We start from the raw sequence: 17,720 nt of genomic DNA, 5'->3' as shown, positions 1-17,720 counted from the left end.
ATTAATTTTGCGACCAAAGTCACCTACCCTTTTAATTTCCGCGCGGTAGTGAAACGTGATGTCATCGGCAGGTTCCCCTTCTTGTGTACCACGTGTCGGTCTATTTTTAGACCAGGAAACCCCCAAAGTGAGAGAGTCATTTCTCCTCGTATATGGGGGCCAAAAAAATTGCGAAAAATTGAGTTAATCTTTCATTTAGCTAGATTTATTGGTATTCGCTAGATTTATTGGTATTATTTTTATCGCGTTCTATCCGCCATTGCTGATATGTGCCACGTCACACGTCACGTGGTACACAAGAAGGGGAACCTGCCGATGACATCACGCGCGGAAATTAAAAGGGTAGGTGACTTTGGTCGCAAAATTAATATACTTGTCGTTGTCAAAAAATTATGTTTGATATCATTTTGAAGCTAAAAGATTTCTCTGTCTAGTGATACCATTTATATATGTTGTCAAAATATATTGCATTTTATGCCAAAGAATACATCCAATGGTGGAATGGCACTTTAAGTAAATAGTATATACAGTACTGTGAAAGTCTTGGCTCCCTATTTTTTTTCATACAAACTTTGTTATAGATTTTATTATTTTTTGGATTAAACACAGGGTTCATCCCTGGATAAATAGCTTCCAGTCAAGTCTCATCCTGAAACCTTAGACTTCAAACACCTTCCTAAGGATACGTGCCAATCCGAGGAGAGCAGGCTTTTGCATTGTTCTTTTCCTGTCTGGAACATCCAGTTCCTTCAAGTATCCTGTCGACTTGTTTGACATTGCACCCAACGCCCCAACAACTACTGGCACAACTTTCGTTTTTGAATTCCATAGCTTTCCAATCTCTCGAGCTTGTACTTTTCACTTTTCTAATTCCTTCTGTATGACTCTACTGGGGCGGCACGGTGGTGTAGTGGTTAGCGTTGTCGCCTCACAGCAAGAAGGTCCGGGTTCGAGCCCCGTGGCCGGTGAGGGCCTTTCTGTGCGGAGTTTGCATGTTCTCCCCGTGTCCGTGTGGGTTTCCTCCGGGTGCTCCGGTTTCCCCCACAGTCCAAAGACATGCAGGTTAGGTTAACTGGTGACTCTAAATTGACCGTAGGTGTGAATGTGAGTGTGATAATGAGATGAGATGACTCTACTGCCCCCAGGGACAGCACCGTCTACAGTGATGGTCTCCCTACTCTTCTTTTTTTTTTTTAATTGCAGTATCTGGTTTCCAGTGGTGAATTACTTGGTCAGTTTGAATAGTAAAATCCCACAGCAGTTTTATTTCCTCATTTTCCTCCACACGACTTGGGACATGCTCATACCATTTGGCATTACAACCAATTCTGTATTTCTTGCACAATTCCCAATGCACAACCCGACCAAGATATGCTGCATGGTTTCATCTTGTGTTCCACACATTCTACACTTATTATTCTAGACTTGTACATTATCGAGTCAGTACAGAAACATTTTAGAGTTCCAAACATTTGGGGTTTTTTCCAGCACAAAATTAAACGTTACAGGAAGAAGAAAAAAAAGTTTGTATCTGAGCAGCATATTCAATAAGAGAGCACTTTTCAGATTAAAAAAGAAAACGTAATGAAGGCTACAGGGTTTTGGTGCAAAATGAAGATGCGAGTGTGACAGTCAAAGTGTCCAGAAGAACTGTGGCTGGTTCTGTAAGATGCTCAGTAAAACCTACAGATCATTTCTTTATCAAACTGCACTCACTGGACCTGAGGCTTTTTTTTTTTTAAAAGCAAAAGGGTCGTCTCACACCAAATACTGACTTTGTTTCATTTATTATGACTTACGGTTTATAGGTTTTTTTTTAATGTTGAAACATTTCATTTCATTATTTTTAAGCCTTTTTTCGTCTCCAGCATTTCTTTCCACGTGCCTAAGACTTTTGCACAGGACTGTAATATACTAAACAATCAACATTTTAGGTCTAAAATTTACAACACAGAGAGAAATAAAATAGTTGATTTATTAAATGGTAAGAACTTTATTATTTTTCCCCCTCACGCACTCCAGTTCAATCTTACGCTGTACGTTATTTTTATTAAGTAGGGATTCGTAATTAGAGATATCAAAGATAAAAAAAAATAGCAGTAGCATTTCAAACACTTCAGCAAAGTACAACCCCGATTCCAAAAAAGTTGGGACAAAGTACAAATTGTAAATAAAAATGGAATGCAATAATTTACAAAATCTCAAAAACTGATATTGTATTCACAATAGAACATAGACAACATATCAAATGTCGAAAGTGAGACATTTTGAAATTTCATGCCAAATATTGGCTCATTTGAAATTTCATGACAGCAACACATCTCAAAAAAGTTGGGACAGGGGCAATAAGAGGCTGGAAAAGTTAAAGGTACAAAAAAGGAACAGCTGGAGGACCAAATTGCAACTCATTAGGTCAATTGGCAATAGGTCATTAACATGACTGGGTATAAAAAGAGCATCTTGGAGTGGCAGCGGCTCTCAGAAGTAAAGATGGGAAGAGGATCACCAATCCCCCTAATTCTGCGCCGACAAATAGTGGAGCAATATCAGAAAGGAGTTCGACAGTGTAAAATTGCAAAGAGTTTGAACATATCATCATCTACAGTGCATAATATCATCAGAAGATTCAGAGAATCTGGAAGAATCTCTGTGCGTAAGGGTCAAGGCCAGAAAACCATACTGGGTGCCCGTGATCTTCGGGCCCTTAGACGGTGCTGCATCACATACAGGCATGCTTCTGTATTGGAAATCACAAAATGGGCTCAGGAATATTTCCAGAGAACATTATCTGTGAACACAATTCACCGTGCCATCCACCGTTGCCAGCTAAAACTCTATAGTTCAAAGAAGAAGCCGCGTCTAAACACGATCCAGAAGCGCAGACGTCTTCTCTGGGCCAAGGCTCATTTAAAATGGACTGTGGCAAAGTGGAAAACTGTTCTGTGGTCAGACGAATCAAAATGTGAAGTTCTTTATGGAAATCAGGGACGCCGTGTCATTCGGACTAAAGAGGAGAAGGACGACCCAAGTTGTTATCAGCGCTCAGTTCAGAAGCCTGCATCTCTGATGGTATGGGGTTGCATTAGTGCGTGTGGCATGGGCAGCTTACACATCTGGAAAGACACCATCAATGCTGAAAGGTATATCCAGGTTCTAGAGCAACATATGCTCCCATCCAGACGACGTCTCTTTCAGGGAAGACCTTGCATTTTCCAACGTGACAATGCCAAACCACATACTGCATCAATTACAGCATCATGGCTGCGTAGAAGAAGGGTCCGGGTACTGAACTGGCCAGCCTGCAGTCCAGATTTTTCACCCATAGAAAACATTTGGCGCATCATAAAACGGGATACGACAAAAAAGACCTAAGACAGTTGAGCAACTAGAATCCTACATTAGACAAGAATGGGTTAACATTCCTATCCCTAAACTTGAGCAACTTGTCTCCTCAGTCCCCAGACGTTTACAGACTGTTGTAAAGAGAAAAGGGGATGTCTCACAGTGGGAAACATGGCCTTGTCCCAACTTTTTTGAGATGTGGTGTTGTCATGAAATTTAAAATCACTTAATTTTTCTCTTTAAATGATACATTTTCTCAGTTTAAACATTTGATATGTCATCTATGTTCTATTCTGAATAAAATATGGAATTTTAAAACTTCCACATCATTGCATTCCGTTTTTATTTACAATTTGTACTTTGTCCCAACTTTTTTGGAATCGGGGTTGTATCATAAAATATTGTACAGCTTTCTTTTCCCCAGTTTCCAGAGATGTAAATGTCCTGACTCTCAGCTCTTTTTTTTTTAAAAAATGGATGTTTTCTGATCGTATTATATCAATCTAATTGATTGATTGATTGGTGAAGGGGGGGTAGTTGTGTGATCACAGCCCTTCGTTACCTTGATGTGCTTGCTCGGAGTGGCTTCTTCTATGTTTTTTTCGTGCTGTTGTTTTAGGGCTTGGGTGGAGATTTTAGGCAGCTCCTGATCTCCGATCACCACCACTAAAGCAAACAGGAAGTAGAGTTTTAATGAAACATGCAAGACGAAAGAAATGTCACGTAACCCTTTTCCCATATAATGCAGGTAAAGTGGACTACATCAGTCCATAACTGTGCACTGATTCATTCATGCATGTCATATAGCATTTAAAAACCATCAGCACATATATTTAAATCACGTACCATTTTCGTCAAAATGGTTCCCAAAGCCGGAGGCTACGTTCTGCTGAATTTTCTGATCCTGTGACATCTGCAGCGACAAACATACATATCCATGTAAGTAATATTAACAGGCACAAACAATTCTCTGATAGCAGCTTTTTTTTTGTGTACAAGTGGCGTACCTTGACATTATGACTCTCTCTCACACTACTCTTCACACTCGTTTCAGATGAGCTCATCACCTCCTGTTCATAGACAACAATTTTGTAACAAGCACATACTGTACATAACACACACACACACACGCACAGTGTGTTTTACTCTGCAACACTACTTTTCATGAGGAAGGAAGTATTTTTGAAGTTAATCCAGGATCTCAACCTCAACAACATATTGTATGTAACGAGCTTATACATATCTTTATATTTAAGTTATTCCATGAAATCAGGCCGTACATGAGCTGATATTCGACGAGGCACGTAGCACCGAGTTGGCTATAGAGAGCGTGCACGTGACGTCACGAGGTCACGTGATATTTGTTTATCTGCCATCTTGGACGGCATGGCCGCGCATAGAACTTAGACGAACCCGTTCTAATTATCAAGTGTGTGGGAGTAGATCTTTCGAGAATGGTTATATCTTGTTCAGCATTTGGTTGTACCAATAGACAGGGCCTGTCATTTTATAGATTCCCCGCAGACGAGGAGAGACGCGCAAAATGGGCGTCCGCTGTGCGAAGAGAAAACTGGTACCCCAGTTCTACCAGCCGAATTTGTAGTGAACACTTCATATCAGGTAGGTGTAATCTTCTAATTCAATCCTCCTAGTACATCTGTTAAGTTGATTTTCGGATTGAATGATAACTGCATACTTAGAAACTAGACAGTCTCTAATGTTTAAAATGGCTATGCCTAACCCTACTACCCTGGCCTAGTCTATGACAATGTTTTATCTTTTTGGCTCATATACCTTTGAAAGGCCAATCCATAGTAGGGATGGCGAAAACTAAAAAAAAAAAAAAATCTTGACCGACCACCGAGCCTCATTAGCCGGTTAAAGTCGGTTAACCTATGAGTTTAAACAGGGATGCAAACGGCACGCCTTTTGGCGGATGCCGCCTTTTTCACGGCTGAATCGTGCAGATCCGATTTTTTTTTTTTTTTAGGGGGGGCGTTGGAGTGTCTGAATAATTTCATCAGAGTAAATTCTGTATTAAAATTACTAAATAAGCAAATACCGTTACAGTCCATGAAACAGGAAGTATGAGAAGAAAACAGTAAATCAGAAAGCTGTGCACGTTTTCGCGGAAGCTGCGCAAATGTGCGCAGCTTTCTTTTCATATCTGGAACTGAGTTTAGATTTCGAACATTCTTACGATAAAACGTCCTGCATAGTCTCTTTATGATAAACGTCTTAATGCCACTGACCCGTGAGGTTATCAAGTAGACATTCTTCTTCGGAACCTTCCAGAGGTATAGTTGGGATACCCATCCCGCAACAAAATATTTATAAGCTTCCAGGCTCTTGTAAGCTTTGAGGGCTTTGCCAGTGTAACACGATTCACGATTAACAAGAAAATTGTAAATGTCGTGGTAGGCCAGATCGGGCAAATCGCCGGCACCGCAGCTCCGAATTTCCCTGAACAAGGATTGCGGCAAGTTGTACGGATCTGCAATCCCCAACCTGGAACACTTTTCCACGTAACGCTGCCTCACGTCACCTTCAAGATGCTGAACAAACTTAGACAAGTTATCGCGTGATGTAGATGTGGTATTTTCTGAATTTTCTTGGGGATTACTCCCTGGATCCATTACCCTCGCGCAAGGTAAACAATCCTGAAGCCGTCCAATATGGCGGAGTAAACACGGACGGGTCACGTGACTGCACGTCCTCTATAAGCCGTGCACGACGAGATTGAGTGGAATAACTGTTTTATTCTATCCACATTCACTGGATTATGAGAAAGGGAGCATTTTTATTTTTTGCAAATTTAATCAATAAAAACTTCATACAAAACGTCCGACAAAATCATTTTCGCTTAGAATGTAAACAAACCGGTGAAATGACAGGAGCAATTTGTGAAAAATGCTATAATAATAATTCTTGAAAAATAAAGAGATGTTCTTACTATCAAATACATTCATTCCATATTTTGTTGCTTTTTTTGGAGCTTTGTTTTCGAGTAGAGTTTTTATTTCGTCCTCGGTTGGTTCAGCAACACGCGCCGCCATTTTCTTCTTCTTTAGGGGTTTTTGGCGGTTGGTAAACCAACTTAAAGGTGCATTACCACCACCGAATGGGTTGGCGTGTGGAGCAGGAGATATTGGGGAGAAAGACAAAACTATATTCTCATCTCATTCATCTCATTATCTCTAGCCGCTTTATCCTGTTCTACAGGGTCGCTGGCAAGCTGGAGCCTATCCCAGCTGACTACGGGCGAAAGGCGGGGTACACCCTGGACAAGTCGCCAGGTCATCACAGGGCTGACACATAGACACAGACAACCATTCACACTCACATTCACACCTACGCTCAATTTAGAGTCACCAGTTAACCTAACCTGCATGTCTTTGGACTGTGGGGGAAACCGGAGCACCCGGAGGAAACCCACGCGGACACGGGGAGAACATGCAAACTCCGCACAGAAAGGCCCTCGCCGGCCACGGGGCTCGAACCCGGACCTTCTTGCTGTGAGGCGACAGCGCTAACCACTACACCACCGTGCCGCCCCAAAACTATATTATTTTAGCTATTTTTGTTTCTTTTAAATACTTGATGATTTTTGTGGTTTTGTTTTCGAGTAGGGTTTTTACTCTAATACTTTAATATTATATTAAATATTGTAAAAAATATATCTAATATATATATATTATCTAATATTTTAATCAAATACTTTTATTCCATATTTTGTTGCTTTTTTTTGTATTTTTTGGGGGTTTTGTTTTCGAGTAGGGTTTTTATTTCATCCTCGGTTGGTTCAGCAACACGCGCCACCGTTTTGTTTTTCTCTACTCACAGTATATGAGCTGATATCCTAGTAGTAGAGTAGCCAATCAGAGCGTGCGATTGCTCATATCCAGTGAACGTGGATAGACTAAACCCTATTAGTCTAGTTGTATTATAATTAGGAATGTATAATGATTTTGAAGGCAAAACATGATGAAGGTTTGGTTTGTTATAGAGCAGTGTGTGTTCATGCTGTGCGTTACCTGTTTCTGCTGGTAGTGATATTGTGTGACGGTGCTTTGAGACGAGGACGAGGAGCTCGCTTTCTGACTCTCGAACTGTTTCTTCACGCTGGCCAGCCCACCTGGCAGAGAGCATGCTTCAGAGTCTTCCATGACCTACACACACATACATACACACACACACACACACACACACGGATATTACTGAGACGCTGTTGCTTAGTTTGTCCTGTAGGTGGAAGCACAATTTTGAAAAACAGTAAGAGTGGCACATCTCTCTCTCTCTCTCAGGCCCCTTCTCTTAAATTAGTTCACACAGTGATGAATATTAATCAGGAAGCGGAAGAGGAAAGCGGAACCCTGGCTCTCTACACTGGAAGTGGTAAATCGATAGGTGTGTGTGAGAGATTTACCACACTCGCAGGGCTTTTCTGCTCCTTGCTGATGGCAGCCTGGTACAAGGCCAGTCGTTCTTTCAGAGGGACGGTCTCGACTTCACCTTCAGGGTCTTCTACTGAAACACCTTCACTGCCTGCAGCTGAAACACAAACACATTGGTTGGTGGTTGATTTTGTTTTTGTTGCCATCGTGATGCTAAATTTCCAGTGAACGGTTTGAAGGTTTAACGCCGGGGTAGTTGTAGAAGGTCGGAGTGTCTAACTGGGCTGAACCACATCAGAAACAGAACTTATCTTGATTTATGGTCAGGTTCATCAGTATGAGGTCATGTGAGGGAGCTGGAATTTGAACTCTTGACCTTCTGATCAGACGTCCAGCGTCTTAACCTGAGCTACCACTCAAATGCACGAGATGGAGCTTCACTTGCATTTCGAAAGAAAGGACTCGCTCTAATGCCCTGATGTACAAATACTCCACTTCATAATGCCAGAATATTTCATTACAGCATGTGCAGGTGGGCAGGCTCTCTCTCCCAGTCGAACAGGCTTATTGAGGGATGCTGTTGTAAACAGTGTACAATGAAGATGCAAGTCAGATCCATCAACAGCCCCAGATATAAGATCATCATCATCATCACTGCCACAATGATTTCAGATTGACTTTCAGTTTAACTGGAAATCTTCCTCAGTGGGCGGCACGGTGGTGTAGTGGTTAGCGCTGTCGCCTCACAGCAAGAAGGTCCGGGTTCGAGCCCCGTAGCCAGCGAGGGCCTTTCTGTGCAGAGTTTGCATGTTCTCCGCGTGGGTTTCCTCCGGGTGCTCCGGTTTCCCCCACAGTCCAAAGACATGCAGGTTAGGTTAACTGGTGACTCTAAATTGAGCGTAGGTGTGAATGTGAGTGTGAATGGTTGTCTGTGTCTATGTGTCAGCCCTGTGATGACCTGGCGACTTGTCCAGGGTGTACCCCGCCTTTCGCCCGTAGTCAGCTGGGATAGGCTCCAGCTCGCCTGCGACCCTGTAGAACAGGATAAAGCGGCTAGAGATAATGAGATGAGATCTTCCTCAGTACCCTATTAATACACTAATACACATGGCTCGAATACTGTTTCCCCCACAGTCCAAAGACATGCGGTTAGGTTCATATGGGACGGCCTTGGGCTGAGGTGCCCTTGAGCGAGGCACCTAACTCCCAACTGCTATTAGCATGGCTGCCCACTGCTCTGCGCGTGTTCACTGCTTCAGATGGGTTAAATGCAGAGAGGAATTTCACAAGTTGTGCTTTCTTTCACTCAGCAGCACTGCTGTGCATTTTGTAATCGCAACAACCAGATGTTAACATCTGAAAATGCTTTATTTTTTAAGTGATGGCGAAGTGATCGCAGGTTTGGTCCGCTCGCCGTTACGGCGTCATAAACCCGCATGTTTCTCTTACATCAGTTAAGCACTGCAAGAGCATCATGTGACACAGATATGTTCCCCAGGCTGTTAATTTTAACAGGGATGCTATTTAGAGCATGTCAGGGTAAAGCTATCCAGGCACAGAGAGAGAGAAATGTGGTCTCGAATAGACTGGGTTTTAGTGGCAGCTGGTCAGAAACTCTATACCTGAACCATAGAGGACACACGACACTCTTTAAACAGAGGGATGGAGGGAAGCAGACACACACACTCGCATGACATGAAAAGCCGAGTGCTCGGGGCAGTGAGGCGGTCAAGCTTGCTTGCATTACAGTGCTGTGGAGTAAAAGTCTAAATCCTTTAAATGCTCTGCATCATGTTTCAGAAAAAGAGGAAGAACTTCCAGGATGAGGAACATCCTGAAAGCCAGAAGAGTGAGAATGTATTTCCAGAAAACTCCTCTTGTTCCATGATGATCTATTATTTTTAATATTAACCTTATTATAAGGATCCCATCTCTCTCTCTCTCTCAGATATTTCGAGGGTTCATCTCTATTCTGAGCACACTCACAGAGCTCTCATACGTACATGCAGGCCATTTGAGACGGGCCCCGTCCAAATGATGAAACTTTTATAAGTTCTTTCCTTTACAGCGATCTAGTCACGTATTTCCTTGGATTCCGTTTGCGCCAATCTCTTCACAATCTAGGAATATCTCTAGCATGCTTTAAAAAAAAATCTCAGTTAAATTTATGTCAAATATTTTTTCAAAAAATTTATATATAAAAAAAAAAGTCAACATGGTCACAAAGGTTGAGGTTGGGATTGGGGCGGAGTTAGGGTTTGTAACATTTCTTGTGATGTCATTTTTATTCTTGTGATGTCTTTTTAATTACTTGGTGTTCATGCAAATCTGGCTCATGAATATTCATTTGCGGTGAGAGCACGACATGTGGAGTTAATCAGCGCTGACAGAAACGCAGAAGAAAGATCACGATATGAAAATGCTCATATTTTACAATTACTTCACAATCGTTTTAGTCCTGTCGACTAAATAACTAAATTTAACAAAGAAAAGAAAAAGTGTATTTAAATATAGGCTGACACATTTGATGCCACGTGTTTTATTCGTCGCCTACGCTGTGATCCATCTCAGTCAAAACAGTACTCACGTTCTGTAGCTCAAATCGCTGACAATATCGATGCAGAGTCACGTGGATGATACAGATCCCACCTGGAGATTCCAAATAACTCGCGAAGTCTTGCCTAGATTTGAATGTGTGAGAGTGTTTGGAGACCAGCTCCTGATTTCTGCCCGGTTCACTTCAGAGTGGTTGAAGACTGAGACAGCTGGTTTTATTTTAGACACCCACCCCTCCCTCCCTCACACACACACACTTCAGCACCCCCCCACCCCCCCACCCTTCTCGGTCTCCCTTCCATTTAAAAAAAGATGACCAGCATCAGGAGCATGGTGGCCCTTTTTTAGCTCAGCTACCAGACATGCCCTTAACCTGAAGTCATAGAGAGGGAGAGAGAGACAGCGTCAGTCAGTCATTCCTCACACAGTGAGAGAAATCCGGTTTAGTCACACTCACCTTAAGTACGACTGACAAATCTGATATACATGCAGGATCAGTGTTTTCAGTAATAATAATAATAATTTTTCTTCATGAAGACGTTACAGGTCAGGACAAAGCTTTAACGTTCAATTTTCTCAGTCCTCTCTACTTAGCATACATTCGTCAAATAAAGCAAAATATTAGAAAAAAAACAACTGTATGCGTACTGTATACACAGTATATAAGACCCACTGATCGCTCTGTTTAAATTATTGTTTTCCATATTTGATATTTCCTCTGACACACATTAAAAACGACAACATTTACTATTTTGTTTATCGTATTTTACCAAATGCTTGTTCGCTCATCCGATGAGTTTACGCCATCATGTGTCGTCCGTTGTCCATCCGTCTGTCTGGCGTCATTTACAGTTCTCGAAAATCGCTTCTTCTCGCTCAATTCTTCACTGATTTTTATTCTTTTTGGCAGGAAGGTCAGTCTGCCTGCCTGCCTGGAGTGCATACATGTGGCTTCTACGCAAATTTGTACAATTGTAATTAATATATAATTGGAGATATGGAGTAATTAAGCCCTAATGAGCAGTTTCCACACAAATTGCTTCTTCACCGATTTTGATTCTTTCTGCCATGAAGGTAGGGGTACCTAGGGTGCATATAACTTCTACCCAGATTTGCTTCATTTCAATTATTAATGACGTTATGGACTGATTAAGCTTTAATGTTCAACAGCAGTTCAACAAAAATCGCTTCTTCTCGGTCAATTCCTCACCGTTTTGGATTCTTTCTGGTGAATAGGTCGGGATTCCTAGGGTGGATATCGGTTCTATATATAGCTTGTTATATACACTACCGTTCAAAAGTTTGGGGTCACTTTGAAATTTCCTTGTTCTTTTCAATGAAGATCACTTTAAACTAATCAGAAATCCACTCTATACATTGCTAATGTGGTAAATGACTATTCTAGCTGTAAATGTCTGGTTTTTGGTGCAATATCTCCATAGGTGTATAGAGGCCCATTTCCAGCAACTCTCACTCCAGTGTTCTAATGGTACAATGTGTTTGCTCATTGCCTCAGAAGGCTAATGGATGATTAGAAAACCCTTGTACAATCATGTTAGCACAGCTGAAAACAGTTGAGCTCTTTAGAGAAGCTATAAAACTGACCTTCCTTTGAGCAGATTGAGTTTCTGGAGCATCACATTTGTGGGGTCGATTAAATGCTCAAAATGGCCAGGAAAATGTCTCGACTATATTTTCTATTCATTTTACAACTTATGGTGGTAAATAAAAGTGTGACTTTTCATGGAAAACACAAAATTGTCTGGGTGACCCCAAACTTTTGAACGGTAGTGTAGCTTCAATGTTTATTGCGCAAGGCGGCCCACTTTAGATCGTTCCTTTTGGACTAGACGGGGCCGGAGTGAGCTACGTATGCCGTCATTGACGGTCTCGTTCTAATATGTTGTAATCGGGACTCGTACTGATGTACGTAAACAGAATTTGAACAATTGATCATGAAATTTTTGGTAAAGAGATGTTTATTTTAAAATTCCATCCATTATCCATAACCACTTATGCTGTGCAGCGTCTTAGTCAGCTGGGATAAGCTGCAGCTTGCCCATGGGCGAGAGGCGGGGTACACCCTGGACAAGCCACCAGATCATCACAGGGCTGACACATAGAGACAACCAACCATTCACATTCACACCTACGGTCAATTTAGAGCCACCAGTTAGCCTAACCTGCATGTTTTTGGGGGAAACCGGAGCACCCGGAGGAAACCCACACAGACACGGGGAAAATGCAAACTCTGCACAGAAAGGCCCTCGCCGGCCGCTGGGCTTGAACCCAGAACCTTTGTGCTGTGAGGTGACAGTGCTAACCACTACACCACCATGCCGACCCTTTTTAAAATTCATAAATTATAAAGGAGTCTCCAGTGTCAGCGCTTTGCTTTCGGTCATCATTTTGACAGCAAAGTTTGCACTTTTTTTGTATTATAACTTTAAGAGAGCAAATACTGAGGCTGATGAAGGGATTTTTTTTTTAAATAATTCAAATGTTGTTGGTAAATGACTGTGAAATCCTATAAGAGGAATAAAAACACACAGAGGCATGCTGTTATCAGAAAATAATCAGCTTTCAGGCTTAATAGTATCAGTAACCCTGTCACATCATGCTGCACTGTTGTTGATTATTTTTCTTGAACAGCATGCCACTCTAATTAACAGTTATTCCGCGAAATCGAGTCGTACATGAGCCGATAGCTATAAGCCGTGTACGACGAGATTGAGTGGAATAACTGTTTTATTCTATCCACATTCGCTGGATTTTGAGAAACGGAGCATTTTTATTTTTTGCAAATTCGATAAATAAATCTTTACACAAAACATCTGACAAAATAATTTCCGTTTAGAATATAAACAAACTGGTGAAATGACAGGAGCAATTTGTGAAAAATGAGATAATTATAATTCTTGAAAAATAAAAAAAAAGATACATTCTTACCATCAAATACTTTTATTCCATATTTTGTTGCTTTTTTTTTATTTTTTGGGGGGGTTGTTTTTGAGTAGAGTGTTTATTTTGTCCTCGGTTGGTTCAGCAACGCGCTCTGCCATTTTGTTTTTCTCTACTCATGGTATATGAGCTGATATCCTAGTAGTCGAGTAGCCAATCAGAGTGCGCAACTGCTCATACCCAGTGAACGTGGATAGAATAACAGTATTTTATTCCACAAGAACGTTCATTCATAAATGATGAATACAACAATAATATGACAAATACAATTATATTCATAAGTATGTGCAAAAATAATCACATTTATGTTTACATATTGAACCCAAGAGTCGATATGTTCAGAAATAACAGCAGGAATTCCTGCGACTGTTAGCTGGCTCATTAGCTGCTTCGCTTGCTAGTTAGATCACTAACCTTTGTGCTAGTTCTATAAGGAAGAACGAATCAGGACGATTGATATCATGAGATTAAACGAGGCCATCAAGTCCATTCTGGGTTTTGACACATGACCCGATCGACCAAGCTGAACAAACCCACATTAACCTCCACTACAAGACACAGTCGAGAAAAACAGGAAGTGGCTTTACTCAGCGGCGCTAATGGTCCGAGTCAGTCCGTAAACACTGAACGGTTCAATCAATCATTAATTACCGAAGAAATGATTTCTCTTTCTAACTCAGCGAAAATAAATGTTACACTTTGAATTTCAGGAAAGGACAAGCGCCGCATAGCGGTGTGAAAATGTCTAATCTCGGATATAAACATTAAAATAAATAAATAAATAAATAAATAAATAGATACTGTATCTGTAGATCCGTACAGTCAAGCACAAAGGTTTGGACAAAATTAAGACCTTTCGTTTGAACTGTGTGTACTGAAATGTTAATTGTGAATGAATACTTTCTGAACGGTGTCTTGTTTGCAGGATCAAGCCACGTTATTTTTCTTCAACACTTCCTAGAGTTATTATTCGTTGAGTTTCATTCAGGCTTGTACTGAAGTACTCTAGTCCAGGACTCGTGCCCTAACTTTAAGGACTCGTGACTTGGACTTGTAAATTGGAGATGAGGACTCCAATCTCATCTCATCTCATCTCATTATCTGTAGCCGCTTTATCCTTCTACAGGGTCGCAGGCAAGCTGGAGCCTATCCCAGCTGACTACGGGCGAAAGGCGGGGTACACCCTGGACAAGTCGCCAGGTCATCACAGGGCTGACACATAGACACAGACAACCATTCACACTCACATTCACACCTACGGTCAATTTAGAGTCACCAGTTAACCTAACCTGCATGTCTTTGGACTGTGGGGGAAACCGGAGCACCCGGAGGAAACCCACGCGGACACGGGGAGAACATGCAAACTCCGCACAGAAAGGCCCTCGCCGGCCAAGGGGCTCGAACCCGGACCTTCTCACTGTGAGGCGACAGCGCTAACCACTACACCACCGTGCCGCCTTGGCATAAGATATTTGCATTAATTTTTATACTAATTTCGTGCAAGAGGATGCACATTCACCTATTCGTATGTCATGTTCAGGAACAAACGGTGGGAAAAAATGTCCTGCTATGTGTTCCATATGTAGAAGAACTATCAAGGAGATGACGAGGACGACCTCGAACTTCAATCGTCATTTAGCGAGACTCCACCCAGAGAAGGAAGTGACACGCTATGTTCATTGCTCTGTTGATAGTGGGCGGGGCTTGCTTGCTGAGCGATGAACTAGCTAGTGTTAACCCTCTCATGTTATTTGCGCTGTTGATAGTGGGCGGGGCTTGCTGAGCGATGAACAAGCTTTTTATCTGTAGCCTGTTAACTGAGCAGGAACGTTAGTCCAACACAGTAGCAGAGACACTTTCACATAAAGGCAGCAACAGCCACCGTCAAATGGTGTAGATGGAGTCTTGTTCTCGGACTCTAAATTTTCTTTAATGACTTGGACTTGAACACTAGGGACTCGAGGTTTAGTGACTCAACTACAACACTGGTTTCATTTCTATTTCTTTAAAGGGATAGTTCGGGATTTTTGACATGAATCTGTATGGCATCCCCATCAATAGTGTCGTGCAAACACACTGACTTACCCCTGACAGCATCCTGTGAGTCCAGTTCTTGTCCAGTTTTGGTCCAGACGAAAGTAGTAAAAAAAGCAAGTTTGTTGGGGTCACGAAAGTAAAACGTTTTTCGTCTCAAAACAGTATGTGTTCAAAAGAGTGATATATTTGCATCACAAAACCGTTGCCAAATAAAAAGTCAGACCTCGAAATCGCTTGGCACTATTTTCTCTCCCTTCTTATCACTGCGCGCTGCCGCCAGGTGACAGCGAAACGCAGACCCACTAAGCTGGTGGGAGACCAAGGCTGCACTCTATCCATGGCTTACACACGTGATGGCACGGAGGATGTGTATAGTGGCAGCATCTGTCCCCCCAGAGAGGATCTTTTCAAAAGCAGGACAGATTATAACTGAGAGGAGAAATCGAATCAGAATTAACTAGTTAATTGCAGCAATTAAAGGAATAGGTAGGAAAAGGAAGGCGCAAAGACACCGCGCATTGCCTGAAAACGGGTTTTCAGGCGCTGCGCGGCGTCTTTGCGCCTGCAGCGGTGCTTTGCCTGTGCTGTGGCTGAAAATAGTTCCAGATATAAATTGGTCTAGTAAATCCCATCGTGTTAATTTGCATTGATATGTGTACTCGATGTGAATGTACAAGTCATGAGAAATAATTATAAAAAATCTTGAGTTATTTAATTCACTTTTGCAACGACAATGCTAGCTGGACACGCCGGATTACAGCGACTACGCTAAGCTAAGCTAACCTGGGCGTTTATAGATCAGGACAATGGCTGGGTCGGCTACAAAACGCTTTGGCTCACTCATCCAACTCTAGGGACTGCAGGGACTGACTCAATTTCATCTGGGGGTGGCGTATTCCTTTAAATCAAAAATAAAATCTCAGGAGCCGAAAGAGCCGGCTCCTTATAGTAAGAAGAGCCAAAAGAGCCGGCTCCCGAAAAAGAGCCGAAATTCCCATTACTAAAACAATGAATGAAACAGCCGTGGCTGTCACCTGGCGGCAGCGCACAGTGATAAGAAGGGAGAGAAAATAGTGCCAAGCGATTTCGAGGTCTGACTTTTTATTTGGCAACGGTTTTGTGATGCAAATATATCACTCTTTTGAACACATACTGTTTTGAGACGAAAAACGTTTTACTTTCGTGACCCCAACAAACTTGCCGGACTACTTTCGTCTGGACCAAAACTGGACTCACAGGATGCTGTCAGGGGTAAGTCAGTGTGTTTGCACGACACTATTGATGGGGATGCCATACAGATTCATGTCAAAAATCCCGAACTATCCTTTTAAGCCTAGATTTTCCAACTTTCTTAGCAGTCTAGTGGGGGGGGTGCAAACTTTTGCACTCAAGTGTGGATTTGAGAAATAGCTTTTATATGAGTTTTCATTATTAACTCAAGTCAAGGTCATGCTATAAATCTCCTGAAACGTCGGTTCGGTTCATATGAGTTACTTTATGTAAATGTCGTATATTTTTGCAGAAATGATTCAAGCTGCTTGTGAATCATTAACAATGAAATCATTTTGGTTTTGGCTTCCCTTCTTATGCCAAAGTTGAACCTATAACACGACGGTTTTCTGGCTTCAGCTATCGGAGTGTGTACGGTAAGTGAAACACATTTATCTATTTAAAAACAGAGTTGACGGGCAGATTGGAAAGATGTGTGACTCGCTTAAATTTAACACACAACACAACACGTCACGTAACAATCCATCTCTCTGACTCAGTCAAAGCTGCTGCGTTGCTAACATGCTCCTGCGATGCATTCATGCTTAAACATGTACTAAAATATGCGCCCGCACACACACACACTTGTCAACATGTCACACAGAAATACAGATGGGTCCTCAATCATGTCACCTTGAGAGAAAACACAAACACACACACACAAAAAAAAAAACCTGCAGGGGCATGTTGAACGCAGCACATTTCCTGTAAACCTCATCATCATCATCAAGTTAAAACTAAAAGTCCAGAGTGATACTCACGGTCACTCATCTCTTCACTCTGATCCATAACCCTGCGAGTAGATGAGGACGAGCCCTTCACTTCCTAGGGAGAGAGAGAACACGGAGGAGGAGGAAGAAGAAAGAGGAGAAGGAGTGGTTACACACAGGAACAATCTGCTGACCTTGCTCATTTGCATCCACCAGAAACTTTACCTGTGTGTGTAAAAGTAGATAATAAAGATCCGTTGTACTGTAGAATATATATATGTGTGTGTGGGGGGGGGGGGGGGGGGGGGGTATGGGTTATGCATGAGTACATTCCTTTTAACATTAACAGCATATCAACAGTTTAATATTTAATACGTCCTGGTTAAATGGGACACGGCAATAGATTAGAGAACTGAGTCAACATCAGCGTCCTTGACTGAAGAACACATGG

The 17,720-nt window shown here is 41.9% G+C and overlaps 1 protein-coding gene across 3 annotated transcripts in view; it reads right to left on the bottom strand.

Moving 5' to 3' along the window:
• xirp2a (xin actin binding repeat containing 2a) overlaps positions 1 to 17,720 on the bottom strand; it is a 64,618-nt gene that overhangs the window by 12,594 nt on the left and 34,304 nt on the right. For 2 of the 3 annotated variants that reach the window (XM_060918736.1, XM_060918738.1), the window contains exons 3-8: positions 17,321 to 17,384; positions 7,769 to 7,893; positions 7,377 to 7,511; positions 4,350 to 4,412; positions 4,189 to 4,255; positions 3,905 to 4,008 (exon numbers count right to left, since the gene is read on the bottom strand). In XM_060918736.1, coding sequence (XP_060774719.1) covers positions 3,905 to 4,008; positions 4,189 to 4,255; positions 4,350 to 4,412; positions 7,377 to 7,511; positions 7,769 to 7,893; positions 17,321 to 17,384 — 558 coding nt within the window. The remainder of the gene's footprint in view (positions 1 to 3,904; positions 4,009 to 4,188; positions 4,256 to 4,349; positions 4,413 to 7,376; positions 7,512 to 7,768; positions 7,894 to 17,320; positions 17,385 to 17,720) is intronic. The other variant, XM_060918737.1, reaches the window with a different exon arrangement.

Source organism: Neoarius graeffei, chromosome 4 (assembly GCF_027579695.1).
Source record: "Neoarius graeffei isolate fNeoGra1 chromosome 4, fNeoGra1.pri, whole genome shotgun sequence".
NCBI classification, from domain to species: Eukaryota; Metazoa; Chordata; class Actinopteri; order Siluriformes; family Ariidae; genus Neoarius; species Neoarius graeffei.
Note: the sequence above shows the minus strand (reverse complement) of the source record. Positions and strands in the feature narration are given on the sequence as shown.